Raw genomic sequence first — 18179 nt, 5'->3', positions numbered from 1 at the left:
GAGGCTGTGGGCTGGACTCTGCTGGGGTGAATGGGAGGCTGCTGGGGGAGGGGAGCAGGGAACAGCTGAGGGTCAGGAGACAGGCCAGTCCCTGGGGACTGAGCTTGCTGTAGGATGGCAGAGTCGGCATTAGATTCCAGCCAAGTAGGTCAGGGAGGAGCCGCCGTGTGGAATCTGGAGGATGATCAGGAGACCAGAGCAGCATAATAATAAAGTAAAATGAAACCAAAAGTAGTACTATTAAAAAAGAACAGTCCTGCGTTAAATAGAAATGCAAGAGCGTGTTGAATCCTCACGGCAGCAACAGGAACTCGGCGCTGTCGTTCCTGTCTTCTGGGTGGGAATACTGAAGACACACGGGCTAAGTCACTTGGCCAAGGCTCAGCTTAGGAGAGGCCAAGTTGAGATTTGAACCCAGGTCTGTCCGACTCCAAAGCCCACGCCCTCTGCTCTGCGGCTCCCAATAGACTCTCGGATACGTGCACCCGGTGGCGGGGTCAAGGGGAGCTGCCGCCCGGGGCCCTCCTGTGCGCAGGCCCAGCAAGCCTGGTCAGAGCCTGGTCAGGGAACCCGGGAGAGATGGGGGGCCTGGCTGGTGGGCCGGCTGTCCTCGTGTCCTGTCTCCCGGCGTGGCGGGGAGGCCCCGGAGGAAAATGGACAGTCTCGCCACATGACTGGTTCCTTCCTGTTAAGCAGGTTTTATAGTCCCAGGCGTGTTCTAGAGGGGCTTTTGGATTGCTCACTAATGATGGGTTGATTGTGGCCCACATGAAGTTGCTGCTCACAGAGAGTGGGACCCATGAAATCACACTGACAACAGGCTGGACTGGGGACTTCCGTGGAGAGGCTCCCCTCGGTCTTTGTGATCATCGCGCCGGCTGCCTGGAGGCTGTGGTGCTGTGTCCCCCTTGCGTGTCGCTGAGAGCGCCTTCAACACACGAGGCAGCGTGGGCCCGGGGTGCTGCTCCGGGGTCGCCTTCCCGGGGGCGGCTGCAGGCTCCGTTCTCTCCGGGCTCCCCTTCCTCTGTCTCCCTAGAATGGAGGCTTGGAGACTGAACACGGCGATCACTCTGAAAAGCATCCAAACGTATTCTAAGACCAAACGAATGTTATTATTCAGAACGAGGAGAGAGAACTTCTTTCCAGGTTCTTTCTGAAAGACCGCTTCAAATGACTGAATCAATTATAGTGAGAAGAACTTTGGGTTAGAAATCAGAGTTGTGTTTCGGGTCACTAGTTGTATGGCCTTGAGCAAGTCTCCAGTTTCTGTGTGTGTGTGTGTGTGTGAGCGAGAGAGAGAGAGAGAGAGAGAGAATGAACTCCTTCCTGGGCCCAACCAGGCTCTGTGGCTGGGAATCCCTCTTCTCACACCGGCTAGCCCCAGCCAGAGCAAGATGAGTCCTGCCCTGCGTGGCTATAACTTTGTCTTCCTATGTCTGTCTCCCTCCATACTTTGCCTGTTAAACAACAGGCCCCACATGTTAACTGCTTTGAGTTTTCCCAAAGAAGGCAGTTGTCATGGAAAGTTCACAGGCTTTCTGAATCTGACCAGCTTGGTTTCCAGTCACTTTACTGCTACTCTGCTGTGTGACTTTGGCCTGGGACTCCACCTCTCGGAGCCTCTATTTCCCTGCAGGATTGCTGTGAGGCTTCAGTAGACGAGGACCACAACGGTCATAGCACAGGATGTGTGTTTCACCAGTGGTCGTTTAGAGGAAACTTACTTGCTAAAATAATTTTGTTTCTACAGGAGAAGTCGCCTTATCTGGCAGTCTCTCAGCTACGTATCTGTTAAGTAATGTTCCTGCCGTTTATAAAGGCTGTAGTAACCAAGCTTCTTAATGGTAATTTTGTAAAATATTTAGCGGGCATCCACCCCGCTACATAACAGGGAATAGCGACTAAAGTAAGGCGTGGTCTTTAGCCTCAACAAACACGTCCTTGAGTGGGAGAGACAGAAAAATAAACAATAATAGCCCCTGTGTGTTTGCTCAAGCCCTTTACATTCCTTACCTGATGCAATCCTCACAACAGCCCTACGGCAGAGGCACTACTATTGCTCCCATTTCTCAGGTAAGCAAACTGAGACACAGAGGTATGAAAACTGTGGAGGGTTACCTAGCTACTCAGGGGCAGTGGTGCTGGGCTTCGTAGCCCTGCAGGTGGTTGGCTGTCATGTCCATGTTCTTAGCTTTCATAATGCACAGTACCTAAGTATGTTCCTATAATGCAAGATCGCTATCAAGTTAAGGACGCGTGAGCCATTATAATGTGATGGAGATGTGCTGTGGAAAGGTGAGCGGCCACAGCCCTGGGAGCACCAGAGTGGCCTTTCGGCCTGGAGGGTTGTAAGCCAGGGAAGGATTCTCAGAGGTGATTCTCAGAGTTGGAGGCGGAATAGGAGCTCTGCCGGCAAAGAGGGGCGGGGCTGGGTGGAGAGGGTGGGAAGCTTGTCAAGGTGTAGGGGTGAGAAAGCGGGACAGAGGGAAGGCAGGGGGAGGCCCTGAGTCTGTGGCAGGCGAGGGCTAGCCTGCCGAAGGAGGAGGGCCTTGGAAGGCATGCCCAGGACTTGTGCATGCGAGGCCGGCTACCACACCTGGGGACTCACTCGTGGTATTTCTTCTAAACTGTTCAGATAAACCCAGGATACCCATCCGTCATAAAAGGAACGGAGGTTTTTGTATTTGCTTTTTTAATTTGCCACTCGAGTTTCCGTCACTGGAACTCTTCAAAAGCGAGGGAGTGGTGAGACGTGTGCCCAGGCAGGGGCAGATGCTGCTCCTGCTGTGGAACCCGCCGTCCTCCCACTAACCACCCGCCGGAGAAGCTGGTTCGGATCCCCGTCCTCCAGTTCAAGTTATTCCACGTCTGAGTTTAAAATCAGAGCCTTGAGTCTCACCTCTGCCAGACAGCAGTCTCTACTTTTGCTAACACTTCAAAAGTGACTGCGAGGGTCAGAATGAGCCCTTGGTATGAAAGACTGGACACCGTAGTCCGGTTCCGATGAACGGGAAGGGGCTTGTAGAAGGATGTGAGGGAGTTTTATGTTGGCTTCATGGCTCGGGGAATAGTCAGTCAATGGGCTGAGCTCCCCATGCTGTGCCCTGCACCCCCCGTCTGTAAGCGGTGCCCCTCCCTGCTGCAGCCCCCTCTCTCCTTCACCTGCCTCCAGTCCCTGGGTGCCCCCGAGCCCACCTCTGCCTTACTGCCCCAGTCCAGCCCAGGCCTTCAAGACTTTACAGCCCTGAACCTTCCTGGGTCTGGTCTCTTTTCTTCCAAACCATTCTCCCCATGAGTGCGAGCCGTGCGGTGGCCTGGTATGGTGGCCTGGCATCACCGATTGAAAATCGACCAGCTGCCTGCAGACCGTGTACAAATAGAAGGCATTTCGTGACCTCCTCTGCTCCTCCAGCCTCTCGTTCCCCAGGCGGCCACTACTGTCCCTGCGGAACCAGACCCATCGTGGAGGCCACTGCCATTGTGCTGGGACCTAATGGCCTCAGATGTCTCTCCGGAGCTCCGGCTGCAGTTTCCAGTGGCCACAGAACCTCTCCAGTTGTGTGCCCTCTGGCCCGCGCCCTCCCTCTGTTGCCCCCTGCCCTCCCCCAGATCTCTCTCTCTCCCTCACCTCATCATTCAGCTCCATTGACTTTACCTCCAAAATATTCTCCAGCCGGCCTCCTCCCCCCCCCCCCCCCCCCGCCCCCAGCCTCAGTTCAGGCTCTTTCTCTCTGCCCCCAGCCTCTGCCCCTCCAGGCCATTTTCTGTGCAGCAGCCAGAGGGATATTTCTAAGTACATGTCTAATTAAGTTGTTCCTTCTAAAGCCCTGTCACTTTAGGACATGGTCCAGACTCCCTAGAATGATATTCAGGGCCCTTCCCTGTCAGGCCCCACCTCATGCCCAGACACGGTCTGCTTCCGTCCCCTCATTCACTACAGACAGGGGCTCTGGAATCTGACGGTTTGTGCTTAAATCCTCGTCCTAGTGGCTGTGTGACCATTGGCAAGTTAATTAACATCTCTGGGCCCCCATTTCCTTAGCTGTAAAATAGGGTTGTGGAGGATTAAATGAGATGATACACTTATGAGTGCCCAGGGGCTGTGTGTGAAGCTTGTTGTTAGCTGGCCCCCGGCAGATCTCACTGGTGAGACTTTCAGTGCACCCCCCACTTCACTGCTCGCTGTTCTCCAGCCACTGGAACCGTTTGTACTTGCGCTGACAGAGCGCGATTTCTCCCACTTTTATAAACCCCGCTGCAGCAGAACCTGCCCGGTTCTTCCTCTTGGCAGCACCTGTCTGCCTCCCACTCTGCCCCTTTTGGTCTGGCCCTCGGTACCCTAACTGAGAGCTGCTCCCTCCTCAGCTGACTCAGAGATCACCTGGAATGCCGGCCATAGGGATTTGCCCTGGGAGCAAGGCTTGGCCCACCGAAGCTGGAAGGAGCCGGACCCTGCACGCATGTGCTTTGTGACATGGGCTCGTCTTTCAGAGGCTTCGTTTTACCCGTGCCTTCAACACCGAGGGTCTCTCGGTTGCTGAGGTTGGATGCAAATCTACCTGAGTGACAGAGGAGTGCTCCAAACGGCCTTTGACCTCCCTGGGATTGCACACACTGTATTTCCTCAGAAGCTGTCCTCTTAGCTGCCCCTCATGGCTAATCTTGGTTTGTGGCTTAGGATTCCCATTGCTGAATTTCTCTTTCAAAATATTTTAGCTCGCTTCCCCCAGACGCCCAGCCAACTTCTTCAAGTGCATCATAAATCTCCAGTCCAGATCTCCCACTCTTGTAGACCCTCCCGAGGCTCTCATCACGGTGGCGGGAGCTCTCCGCTGATTAATGTCACTTGCGTGTTTGTAACACAGCCTTCAACTGTGGTGATGTCAAGATAAATCATTGTTTAGACCCTGGGAGTCGGCAGAAGCCAGGGACCTTAGTGTGCCCTCTTTATTTTATAGTTGAATACAACAAAGCCCAGGAGAGCTTAGGTGACTTACCCAAGGTCACACCATCAGAAATTATCCGACTAAACTAGGGCTAGAATCCACATTTTCTGTTTTTTGTTTTTTGTTTTAACTTCAATTTTCTTTCCAACTCATCAATATTTAGTTTCTTTATTCTACTAAACATTTTTAAAAACTTTTAAAAATTGTGGTAAAATCCACACAAGGTAAAATTCGCCATCGACACCATTTTTTTTTTTTTTAAAGATTTCATTTACTTATTTGACAGACAGAGATCACAAGAGAGGCAGAGAGGCAGGCAGAGGCAGGCAGAGAGAGAGGAGGAAGCAGGCTCCCCGCCGAGCAGAGAGCCCGATGCAGGGCTCGATCCCAGGACCCCGGGATCATGACCCAAGCCGAAGGCAGCAGCTTAACCACTGAGCCACCCAGGCGCCCCCATCGACACCATTTTTAAGTGGACAGTTGAGTGGCCTCCAACACATTCACTCTCCTGTGCCACCGTCACCACCACCTGTCTCCAGAACTTTTTCTATCTCCCCGGACTGACACTCTGTGCCTCTCACACGCCAGCTCTCTGTTTCTCTCTCTCCTAAGTCTCTCGTAACTGCTCTGCTTTCAGTCTCTGAGAATTCTGACTTCTCTGGGTACTTCATGTAAGTGCGACCGTTCAGCATTTGTCCTTTTGTGTGACAGCTTATTTCGCTTAGCATAATGTCCTCCAGGTTCACCCACTGTGGCAGGTGTCTGAACTCCCTTCCTTTATATGGCAGAATAGTCTTCTGTTGTATGTGGATAGCACTTTTTTTTTTTTTTTTTTTACCACTCATCTGTTGATGGACACTCAGACTTCTCCCACATTTTGGCTATTGTGAGTCCTGCTGCTACGAACGTGGACAAACACGTATTCACTCACCAAGAAGTATTCCTTATATACATTTAGAGACACTTGCTGCCGACCCTTGCTACTCATTTTTTTTTCCCCCCGTAATGGGAAGTTGGGAAAATACAAAAAAGCACAGTGAAGAATAGAAAAGCCACAGATGTTTTTGTGGTATATATTTACAGGATTTCATATTCATGCTGCCCATAATTTTAGAAGTTTTATACATACTAAGAGAGAATTTTAGCAGATAGTCCCATCTGTGTAGTAGGGAGAACACTTGAAATATATTTCAAGAACAGAGAGCATGAACGCTGAATGTGACCTTGGCCAACCCTGGCCTTGTAGAGATGAGTTCATCTGAACTATGACCTTACTTTACCTTAACAGTCTACGGAGAGAGCTCTTTGTAGCGGTGCTTCTTTAAGACCACCTTGGTAGAGCAGGTTACTGCTAAGAGTTGGAATTTTGAATGAGGGGTCTTTTCCAGTCACATTTCTTCAACATCCACTAGGGGTCAGTAAAAGACACATTTTTCAATAGGCCCGATGCCTGCCAAGCAATCAGGCCACCATATCCTCTTTGCATCTCTTTGAGCCATCCGTGCCTAGTTACAAGATAATGGATTTCACGTCCAACAGCAGCTTTGGGTAAAACTGGAGATACCAGCAGCTGTAGCGTACATGCAGGTCTTTCTCCCATTCGGTCTGACACCAGTGCATAAAACTTCATTCGATATGTTGGTCCCCGATTGCATTTTCATTCAATTCACATTAGTTCAGTGGTTCTCAAGCAGAGTGAACATCAGAATCATCCCTCATGCTCTTTCCAAAGTACACATGCCCAGGTCTCCTCCTAGATCTATTAAATCAGAATTTCTGGGGCTGGGGCCTAGTTAGAGAGACTATATTTTTATTCTAGTCCATGTGTTCTTGCCAAGAACTAGTGCATTTGTTCTTAACTTTAATAACTGGGAAGGAAAGGGTCACTCTGGGGTAAAACCTCAGAGGAGAGGTGAATATGAATTCTGGAAAAATCTCTTTCCCTTATAAAAATAGAAGCCACCGAAGGATCTGGTGGCTGTGGAAACTCAGAGCTCTGAGGCTTCCTCATAGATTGTACCTATATTATAATAAGCCAGGAACCTGGGCAGAAGCTTCTGGAATGGGGGAGGCCCTAGCAAACTCAGCATCTGTGGTTGTAACTCTGAGAAGGCCATGCTCAGGGTCCAGATTCCTCAGTGTGCCGCCAGAGATCAGACACCCAACACTCTCTGCCATAGGGAGAGAATCTTCCCTATTATTCTAATATTAATTCCCTAATATTCAGGAAAAAGAGGCATTTACCTTTAACTTAGGAGAGGTAAGTGGGTGTAGAGAACCCGCAGTAAGGTCAGACGACTTTAGTTCTCCTACGAACCATCCCGCCAGCCAGTGAGGGGACCCCGGGCAAGTCATGCCCCCTTTCAGAGCCTCAGCTTCCCAGTTTGAATTATGGGAGGACTGGGTGGCACTGATCTCTAAGGATCCTCCCGGTTCTAAAATTTCAATGATTCTGTTAGTATTAATAATCATGATTTGTATGGTCCTACCCTGGCAAAGAACAGAAGAAATATTCGGTAATGCAATGAATGACAGAGACTATTGACCATGTAGTTTAATTTATTTAAGGCATATACACTGAATTCAAAGGAGAAAATATTGCTCCTCATAATATATTGAACTGTTAGTGTCTTGAGCATAGTAAAAGCTTTCCAGAGGGAAAAATTATCCATCAGTGCAAACTTGACATTTTTCACTTTTTGATCCATAACTGCCATTCTTCCCACATGCTTGTATTTACTGTGAAGGGCCAAATATAGGAATGCTTTGGATGCATATTAAATAACTACATACACGTCAAGGTCGTAGTTACAAGAAGGGCTCCGTGGAAGGCCCTGGGAGGCTTGCATTGATCTCTTGTGAACTTCCATTCCCGAATCCTGCTGACAAGGGGAAACAATTGATGTGGACCATTATTAAGGTTTTAAGTGTTTCTCCATTGTTAAAGATCTTTTACAAGCCCGGAGTAACCGATAGTGCCCAAGGAATTGGCAAAAGCTTCACTTAGAAATATAGGCTGGCCAGAGAGATAAGTAAAACCCAGAGTGCAGCTGTCCTGGGCTGAGCGCCCGCAGCAAAGGTGGAGGGCCGGGGTGAGTCCAGTGTGGGGGGATGCCCCCTCCTCAGGCCCCAGGTATGGCTCGGAGTTACAGAGCCCAGAAGAGCCCAGCACGGGAGCTCCTGCACACCATGAGTTGCACTCTTTCCCATCCGCCTCCAGCTTCCGCCAGCTCCCCCGCCCCCTCCATGTCCAACTCTGTGCATTCTCCATGGCTGCAGGGCGGACCTGAGAGTGTCCAGGGGAAACTGGGTGCGCGTGAATTATGCAGACCTGCGGATCCAGACTGACTGGACGGGTCAAGTGCCCCGGATAATTCTGTGCGTGTGCCGCTGACCTGGAGCAGGGAAGACCGTCGATGGTACGATAGTACGGATGGCAGTACTAGCTTCAGAACCATCTCAAAGGACCAAAGGAGGATGGGCGGGGTCTGCTAGAGGAACCAAATAGGAGATCCACGTGGTAACACGAACGTTTCCCTGAGCTAGCTCCGCATTTGCTCTTATGCTCGGCCCTTTGCACATTTTAGTTTCTCTCCTCTTTACTGTGACCCCATAAGGGTAGGTTTTTGGGCCCCATTTTTATTTTTATTTTCCTTTTTTAAAAAGATTTATTTATTTATTTATTTGAGAGCTAGCGTGAGTATGAGCCGAGGGAGAGGGAGAGGCAGACTCCCCGCTGAGCACGCAGCCTGGGGCAGGGCTCGATCCCAGGACCCCAGGATCATGACCTGAGCTGAAGGCAGACCCTTAATGAACTGAGCCACCCAGGAGCTCCTAGATGCCCAATTTTAAGAGGAGGAAGCAGAAACCCAGTAGGAGAGAGGAAGGTGCAGACACTTTAGAGTCCCTGATGGAGATTCTAATCCCTGTTTCGCCTCTCAGTTAGCAGACAAGTTACTTCTTCCTTAAGAAGCAGGAAGAGCTGGGCTTCCTGCTGCCTTTCCCGGCTCCGGTTCTGAGTGCTTGGACCTTTGCATTCCTTATCTCATTTCATCCTCACATGAATCTTACTGACAATCTTACTGCTCAGAACGATCTTACTGCCGTTCTGTAGGTGAGGAAGTCACCAGGAACTTAAGTAACTTGCCCAAGGTCACGCGGGAAGAGCTGGGCCAGGGTGGAGCCCTGGGGCAGTGGGATTGGTGCCCACATTCCGAACATCGGCTTTGCCCTCTCTGCTCCCTGTGCCGTGAGAAGAGAATTATGTTCTCTGTGAGGGTCAGAGTAGGTGACTGCTGTCCTGTGCCTCATAGAGTCCCTGGCGCTTCGCAGGCACTCCTACGTGGTGCAAAGCCGGGCGCCTGGGTGGCTCAGTCGGTTAAGCTCAGGTCATGATCTCAGGTCATGATCTCCGGATGCTGGGTTCGAGCCCCGCGTCGGGCACCCTGCTCCGTGGGGAATCAGCTTCTCCCTCTCCCCTTGCCTTGCTCCCCGCTCCGATCATGCTCTCTTTATAAATAAATAAAATCTTTTTAAAAGAATGGTGCTAGGCCATTATCCTTCTCCTTCCGCTCCTCCTCCTCCTCACCATTAACACGTCATCGTTAGTTAAATGGCTTGCCCGGTATTAGACCTCACAACTGACAAAGACCTGGAATTTGGACCTAGGTCCTGTGACTGCAGACCTACAACACTCCCGGTCCCCTTCCTAGAGGACAAGACTGAGGACAGATCTTAGGTCCAGATCTCGATACCTAGCCCCATTGTTATCCGCCCCCCGCCCCGGTGCTTCGTGAACACTCCCACGGATGGGGCTCACTTTATCACTCCTTCCCCAAACATTGGCTGAGGTCCTGCTCTGTCTTGGGGGCCTGGAGAGGAAAAGAATGTAATGCCAACTGTGCTTTTTTCCCCCACCAGGTTCGAATGGTGAAAGATGGCGACCCCTCCTGGAAGCCCACGTTCATCGTGAAACCTGACAGTGGCTGTCAGGGCGATGGCATCTACCTCATTAAAGACCCCAGTGACATCCGCCTGGCAGGGACCCTACAGAGCCGGCCGGCGGTGGTCCAGGAGTACATCTGCAAACCTCTTCTGATCGACAAGCTCAAGTTTGACATCCGTCTGTATGTCTTACTCAAGTCCTTAGACCCCCTGGAGATTTACATAGCCAAAGACGGACTCTCTAGATTTTGTACCGAGCCATACCAGGAGCCCAGCCCCAAAAACCTGCACCACACCTTCATGCACCTGACCAACTACTCCCTGAACATCCACAGTGGCAACTTCGTCCATTCGGACAGCACGAGCACGGGCAGCAAGAGGACTTTCTCTAGCATTCTCTGTAGGCTGTCTTCCAAAGGTGTTGACATCAAGAAGGTCTGGTCTGACATCATCTCCCTGGTGATTAAGACTGTCATTGCCCTGACTCCAGAGCTCAAAGTTTTCTACCAGTCGGACATCCCCGCGGGGAGGCCGGGGCCCACGTGCTTCCAGGTAACCGTTGCCAGTCCCAGCCTGAGTTCCCCAAACTTCACAGGACCTGTGGAGGGCCCCCTGGCTTCCTGTGGGATGCGGGGTGGGGGCAGGGTGGCCAGGGGGGGTCCAGGGGGTGGGGGGGTATGGGAGGGGGGAATTGCGGTGTGGCCTCTGTTGTTAAACCTGGGTCCAGCTTTTTATTTGCCAGTCGTGTGATTTGAGGCAAGTTACTTCCCTTTGCTCACCTGTAAAATGAGACAAAGAGTACCTCCCTGAGAGGATTCTTGTAAGAATTAAATGAAATAACATAAGCACGGTGCTTGCCATTTATTTATTCATCCTTCCTTCCAGCGTTTTGTACCTTCGTAGGGGGCCAGGTCTTGTCCCAGGTGCTGCGCAGATGGTCAGTCATGGCTCCCCCGGCCAAGGCAGGGAGTTGACTGATATGGGAGACAAATCCTTTAAAAGTGCCCCGTATGAATATGTCACAAGTGCTGGAGTAGAGGAAGAAATGGACTGGTCACTGTGACGTTGTGGGACCATCTGGCATTTTCTGGCTGGGCTGGGAAGCCTCTGCAGAAGGAGAGGCAGTTAGACGAAGTCAGAGATCCTGGATAGGGCTGGGGAGACAGTGTTCTGAGTGAGGGGTCATGTTCGCAGCCCTAGGGGGATGGGGGAGTCATGCAATTTGAAGAATTGAAAGAGGTTCGGTGTGGTTGGAGGGTGGGGCTTGAGACAGAGCTTGGAGGGAGATGAGGGAAGAGGAGGTGGGAGCGGTAGGTTGTGGCCGAGTTATGGAAGGCTGAGGGCGGTGGGGGCCCCATGGGATGTAGACAGGTGAATGGTGGGCTTAGATGTGCACATCGCAAATAACAAACCAGCTGCAAGGTCGGGAGTGGATTGGGCACTGGGAGCAGGGAGGTGGCTAGGGAACCGATTGCTCTCCTGTAAGCAAGAGCTGGTGTTCACTTGGACTGGGAAGGTCTTGGTGCTGGTGGAGAGAGTAGATCTGAGAGCCATGTAGCAGGTGGAAGGGCTGGGCTGGTGACTGATGGGGCTTGAGAGAGTCATGAGGCCGTGGCAGTGAGGGACAGGGGAGAACCAAGACTGACTCACAGGTGGCTTAGGCATTTGGATGGATGAACAGAAGCCACAGGAAAGGCTTGTGTGGGGAAGGTCAGGAGCTGGACTTGAACATGCCCTTGAAGAGCCCATGTGACATCCGGTTGGAAAGTTTGAGTGGACAGTTGGACATTTGGACCTGGAGTTCAGGAGTGAGAGAGACAGGGCTGGGCTGGGAACTCATCAGCGTTCACACAGTGACCAAAGCCATGTGAGGCTGCAGAAGAGACGGGGCCTCAGAAGACTCCCGAGGGCACGGCTGTTTAGGCAAGAGATAGCTGGTGGGGCCTGGGGGAGGGGCCTGCACCAGAGGCCAACAAGAAGGGGCTTGAGATGTCGAAGGGATATCAGCAGAGGAAGCACGCCGAGCGCCAAGGAAGACGAGCTTGCAGAAAGAGCAGGCAGGGATCACCAGTGGCGAATGCCACTGGGCTGTCACACGAGACCAGAACTGAAATTGCCCACTGTGCTTCGTGACTGGCGAGGATGGTCTTCGAGGGAGCGATGCGGCCGGGGCCACAGTGTGGCGGCCCCAGCCAGAGCGTGGCCGGAAGGGAAGGGGGAGTGAGAGCAGAGCCGTGAAGCAGGGTGAGGCTGGAGTCCGGACACTCTGTAGACAGCCGGGTCCCTGCCACCAGATAATCAGAGCTGATGGGAAGAAGGAGGACCCCTGGGACCCTCTCCTACTCATCTCTAAAATTACTCTGTGGCAGGTGAACATATAAAAAGAACACACGGAACCTGTCCGTAAGCTTTGGAGCAGAACAGCAAAATGGGCATCCCAAGTGCCACCTCCCGACCCAAGACTGCGCACCAGCTACTGGGCTTGTCCCCAGCCCATTTCCCTACCCACCGCTGCCCCCAGGGTCACAGTGTCTGGAATTTTATGTTTATCATTGCCCTGCCTTAAAAAATACCTTTCGTATGCACGAATGTTTCCCTAACATTATCTTGCTTTGTTTTGCTTGGGTTGCAGCTTTATACAAATGCTGCTATGAAGTAAACAGTCTTTCTCAACATTCTTTTCCACCGCATGTTGAGGTGGGTTGCTGGGTCCTGTTTCGTTTGCACCTGTTTTTATGCTGACACCAAAACACATGATTTGTTTGGGTTGCTTCTCGTCCTCCATCCAAGAATGTGGCAGGAGAGAGGCAGGCGGAGTGGGGGCAGCAGAATCTCTGATGGGGGGGCTGCTTATTTGATGGCCAAAGAGGAGGCTGGTCCCGAGGTGCAGGCTCCCAGAAGAGTGGCTCCCCCTGGGCACCAGTCAGCAGGATTCCCGGGCCAGCCAGTGGAACCCTTTGAAGGGCAAATCAATCGGTGGCCAGTTCTAGGAAGGGATGGTTGTCCTCTAGAGATCCGTCCTTAGGCACTTGGACCCCAGGCTCTGGTTCCCAGGTAGGATGTCCAGCTCAGCCAATCACGTAGGGATTTAAAGGCATTAGAAAGGGTAAGTGGGCAGAACTTGGAGATAGGACCGGAGAAAACAGGTCTGATCCCAAGCCATGAAAAGGTTAGGGCAGAGGAGACAGTTGCAACGTGGAGGCCTCCAGGGGTCATCCCGGGGGACTGTGAGGCCACATGTGTCTGATGGTGACAGCTATTCCAGGAGAGTCATGTGGGCCCAGCACGACCAGCCAAGCCACGGAGCCCTGGCACAGTGAAGGGGCCGGCAGGAGGGCCAGGGGCAGTGGCTTGCCGCTTGTCTTGCTGTGGACAGGCTGCATGGAGCAGCCACTGGGGTGGAACCGGGGGCTGGGGCTGTTGGGACTTGGAGGGCGGACAAGGAGGGAGCCACAGGTTTGGACAGACGACATCTCGCACATGGAACCACAGCCCCATGTCTGTTTTCCATTGCTAGACCAACACTAACTGCTTCCAGGCCCAGGGTCAGGGGACGAGCACCGGACTGGAAGCAATGCTCCACGGAGGAACTCTTTCCCTTTGCAGCTGTGTGACCTTGGGCAAATTCCCTCACTACCCTGGGCCTCTGTTTCTTTCTCTGTCAATCACCTACACCCGCTTCCCCAGCTGCCTTCCTAGGAGGAGCTTGAGGCACTGTGGGAGAAAAACTTCTGACAAGGTATAAAGTGTTAGATGTTCAAAATTGGGTTTCCCATACATGTCAGATTCACAGTGATTAAGAAAATAACTAGTTTTCTTTCCACCTTGGAGTCCTCTCTTACTTTCTTTATTCTAGTCACTTGATAAGACACTTGTTAGTTTGGGTCTCAGATACCTGAAGTAACTTGGAAGCCCACAGATTGGGGGAAATGGTGTGGTTCTGCTATGGAGTTGCTGTGTGACCTTACCTAAGGCACTCAACTTCTCTGTGCCTATTTCCTCAGCCTCCTCACAGAGCTGCTGTCCATTGCATGTGAGATAAAGAGTATAAAGGGCTTTGCAAACTACAATGTTCTTTGCAAGCACGAGAAATGATTGCTTTGTCGTGACGCCCCTTCGCCTGTCGCCTGGGCCGGGCCCACATTGCCGCATTCCGGGACATAAACTCTAGCCAGCGACATTACATTTATCTTAAACATGTGATTGTGACCCCTTTCCAATCATAGCCACAATAACTACTCGGGAAATTGTGGTGGCCCGGAGCGGCTGCTGGCACGGCTCAGGCTGTGGGCAGCCTTCCTGTAATCTGTTGCCTAGGAACCCGGCGGCCCTGTCATCGCGGTCTGCCCGCTGCCCCCCCCACCCCCCACCATCGCGCAGCCAGCCCCCCGCGACACATCCTCAAGGCAGTCTTCTTGAGGGCAGCAGTGTGACCCTGGCTTCGGCAGGCAGGTCCATGTGGGGGTAGATGATTCATGTGGCAGAAAAACACACACAGAGGAAAGGTTTCCAGCTCGGCTTTCAAGAACATTCTTTCCCAGTTCCGCGGCTGGGTGTCGATCTTCCTTTAGCTCTGTGTCTCACTCTCCTCTTGGCTCGTGATCGTTTCCCTTAAAGGTCTGGAGGAGACACCTTTCTTGAAGCCTAAGCTGCTTCTCCTTCTTTGTTCTTTTGATCTCCTGTTCCCCTTTAGCCCCAGACGCCCGCCCCCTAGGTAGGAGATGAAGAAGCAGCCTTGTGGTCACGCAAGGGCTTGGGTTTTGCTCTCCAATGCTCTGGGTTTGAGCTAATACCAGCTCCTCCGTCCAGGTGAGCTTGGAAGTTAACCTTCCTTCGCCGCAGTTGCCTCATCTGTCCTGCCACCCAGAGCAGCTCCTCTTAGACGTAATTTGTGCCTTCCTGAGCCTGCCCGTGTGTCCTCTTCTGTCTTGGCCTGGCGTGCTCTCGCCAGTCTCACGGTTTTTTGGAATTTAGTGCTTCCACCAAAGTGCTGCTTAAATCCCTCCTTCTCCGTAAAGCCTTCTTGACCACTTCTGATACATAAGCTTTTTTCTTCCTTTGGAATATTCCCTGGGCTTGCACTGAGACAAGCCCCAAGCTAGTTGTGGGGCGGTGGTCATGGGTAAGACGTGGTCCCTGAGGGGGCGCAGGCTACAGGGAAGACTGCCACCTGGGGATCACAACTGCTTATCCTATGTGCCGGAGGAGGGCCTCTACAGGATGCTGGGAGCGCTCAGAGAAGGGAGTAATTAACTTTGCCTGACCCAGTCAGGGAGGGCTTCCCAGAGGAGGAGCTCTTGCAGCTGGAGCTTCAGGCATGAAGCAGAATTTGGCAAGCAGAGAGAGGCGAGGGACTCCCACTGTGGCCTGCTTTTCCTTCCACCTTGCTGGCTGCTGGTTGTGCGCCCCTCCTTCTGAAGGAGGAGATACCCAGCACTCAGTGCTTAGGAAATTCCCCTATCGACGATCACTCCCTAAATGATCTCACTTAGCCCCAAGGCTAGTGTATTTAGCTGCCTCCTTCCATTTTCTACTTGGATATCTAGTGGGACTCTCATGCTCAACATGTCCAAAGTCAAACTCTTGATTTCCCTCCCACACCTAGTCTTGCCACTGTTTTCCTATTTCAGTAAATGCGCAGCATCCGATTGGTTACGCAAAGCAAAAACCTGAGCCATCCTTTCTTCTTTTTCCCTCTCCTTTTTCTTAGGTCTGCTACATAAGCCAGTCTTGCAAATAGACTTTAAAATACATCCTAACCAGCTCCGTTGCTACTGTCCCCGTCTAGGCAGCCATCACCTTGCACTTGTACCACCACCATAGCCTCCTAATTAATGCCCCATTGCCCACCCTTGCTGCTGATGGCCTATTTTGCTCTCTGTATCCAACATGATTCTTTTAGAACATGTCAGATCCAATTACTTCCCTTGTGCAAATTCTCCCATGGCTTTCTCATTGCACTTAAAATCCTGGCCGCTTACCATGGCCTACAAGATGCTACACGATCGGGTCCTCGTCTTCCTATCTGACCTCATCTCCTCCCACTCTCCCTCTTGTTCACTCTTTGCTGCGGTTCACAAGTGACCTTGGTGCTCGCTGTCCCCTCTGCCTGGAATGCTCTTCCTTAGCTCTTCAGATGACTTACCCACTCACCTCATTCAGCCCCAATTCATGCATCACCTCCTGAAACTTCTGCTTCTGGTCGTGATGGAATAACAAATCTGGACTAACCATCCTGCTGAAAACAACAAGAATACTGGACAAAATACATGAAATAAGTGTTCCTGACTTTGAACAACAAGGCAGCTCAGCACTGTGATCTCTGAGGAATTGAGGAGTGGAAATGGGGTTGAGTCCCTACGGTTGCCACAACTTTCTATCTGGGAATAATCCCCAGGACATGGACACAGAGATGGGGAACTCAATCCCTGTGACTTCAATGAGCTGCAGAGATGGAGATCAAAAGTTTGGGAAGTTTGAGATGGCAGAAATTCTGTGGGCAGAATGCTGAAAAGGAGGAGGCTGAACAGGAAAAGAGCTGGGTGTTAGGCCACCCAGCTGGGTGTTAGGCCACCTCGGTATGAGTGTTGATGCATACAGTCGGGCAAAGAGTGACCAGTGAACTGATAAGCTGAACAACTCGCAGGCTCACACAGAACAGGGAGAGATGCTCACGCTCTGAGTAGCTGGTGTGGACAGTCCTTGGTGGTCACTGGGAGCATTCAGTGGAGGTTCCAGAGAAGTTATGCCTTAATGGACTAAATCATCCCTGGAATGAAGGTTACTCTAGACCTAACCTAGTGGAGCTTAAACAGTAGACCTTGGTGGTATCAAATTAATTTGCAAATAACTACCAAAAAAGCCTACCCCCTTTTAAAAGAAAACGAAATCCAGATACTCAGCATTATAACATTCATAGTATCCAGCATCCTTTCCTGTCCAGCATCTAGCATCCAGACATTCCACAGAGCAGGTAAGGTAACCCATACCAAGCGGGGGGGAAATCCACACAGACTCAGAATTATCAGAAATGATGAAACTAGTAGGAAAAGAATGTTAAAACAGCTATTATAACTGTGCACAAGATTTTAAAGGAGAATATGAGCTTAATGAAGAGGAGAGATGGAAGCTATTAAAAAGAACCAAATGGAATTTCCAGAGAAGAAAATATAAAATCTGAGATGAAAATTTCACTGAATGAGATTAGCAGATTAGATACCACAGAAGAAATGATCAGTGAACTTGAAGACGTAGCAATAGAATCTATTCAAAATGAAACAGAAAAGAGAAAATGACAGGAAATGTAAGTGAACAGACCCTCATTGATCTCTGATACAATATCAAGTATTTTAACATGTGTAATTGGAGTTCCCTGAGTAGAAGAGACAAGAAAAATAAACATATTTGCAGAGATGGCCCCAAATTTCCAAATTTGATAAAAACTAGAAATCTGCAATCCAAGAAGTTTAAGAAACTCCCAAGAAGGACACACACAGACACATACACACACACCCCAAAGCTTATCATAATCAAATTGTGGAAAACCAGTGATGATTTAAAAAAAATCTTAAAAGCAGCTAGAGAGAAAAGATACATTATGTTCAGAGAAACAAAGAATAATGAAAAAGTTATTCTCATCAGAAACTGTGGAAGTCAGAAGACAATGGGATGGCAAGACCTTCCCTGGTCATCCTTCTAAACCACCAACCCTCCCCTCTTGCCCACCATATCACACTCCTTGTTACCTTAATCACTAACTTACTGTGGTCTCTCTCTTCACTAGACTGTAAGCTTCAAGAGGGCAGGATAGTAAAACATCATTTGTCTCATTCACTGCTTTATCCCCAGTGCCTAGGACAATACCTAGTTATTTAATAGGTGCTCAATAAATACTTCGTCAATAAAGTCATCTTCCAGACAGAAGAGTATCAAGGCAGAGAGCAGTAGAGAGTCCTCAAATTACTAATACTTCAGCACAATTACAGCCCAAGATGTGCAGGGGAGGGGGAGGAAATAAAGCTGTAATGAGAGAGCGATGGCAAGTCGTAGAGAAATTTGTAGGATATGCCGTGGAACTGGGGCTTCATTCTGCAGGCAGGGATGTTAGGCAGAGGAATGCTAAAACTCTACATTTTAGAAAAATTTCCTGGGAACCCCTTGTGCCGGATGATCTAGAGAGGTGAGTTGGAGAGCAGGAACTAAATGGGGGAGGCTATTAAATTAGTCCAGGTGAAAGCTGGTGCAGACCAAATGGAGGCCAGGGGCAGTGAGGATGGGTCAGCTCCAGAA

The 18179-nt window shown here is 50.8% G+C and overlaps 1 protein-coding gene across 4 annotated transcripts in view; it reads left to right on the top strand.

Moving 5' to 3' along the window:
• Positions 1 to 18179, top strand: part of TTLL11 (tubulin tyrosine ligase like 11) — a 225751-nt gene that overhangs the window by 81776 nt on the left and 125796 nt on the right. For all 4 annotated transcript variants that reach the window (XM_082695341.1, XM_082695339.1, XM_082695340.1 and 1 more), the window contains one exon: positions 9867 to 10442. In XM_082695341.1, coding sequence (XP_082551467.1) covers positions 9867 to 10442 — 576 coding nt within the window. The remainder of the gene's footprint in view (positions 1 to 9866; positions 10443 to 18179) is intronic.

The sequence above is a fragment of the Mustela nivalis genome (assembly GCF_964662115.1).
Source record: "Mustela nivalis genome assembly, chromosome: 13".
Lineage (NCBI taxonomy): Eukaryota > Metazoa > Chordata > Mammalia > Carnivora > Mustelidae > Mustela > Mustela nivalis.
This window is presented reverse-complemented; position numbering and strand designations above follow the sequence as displayed.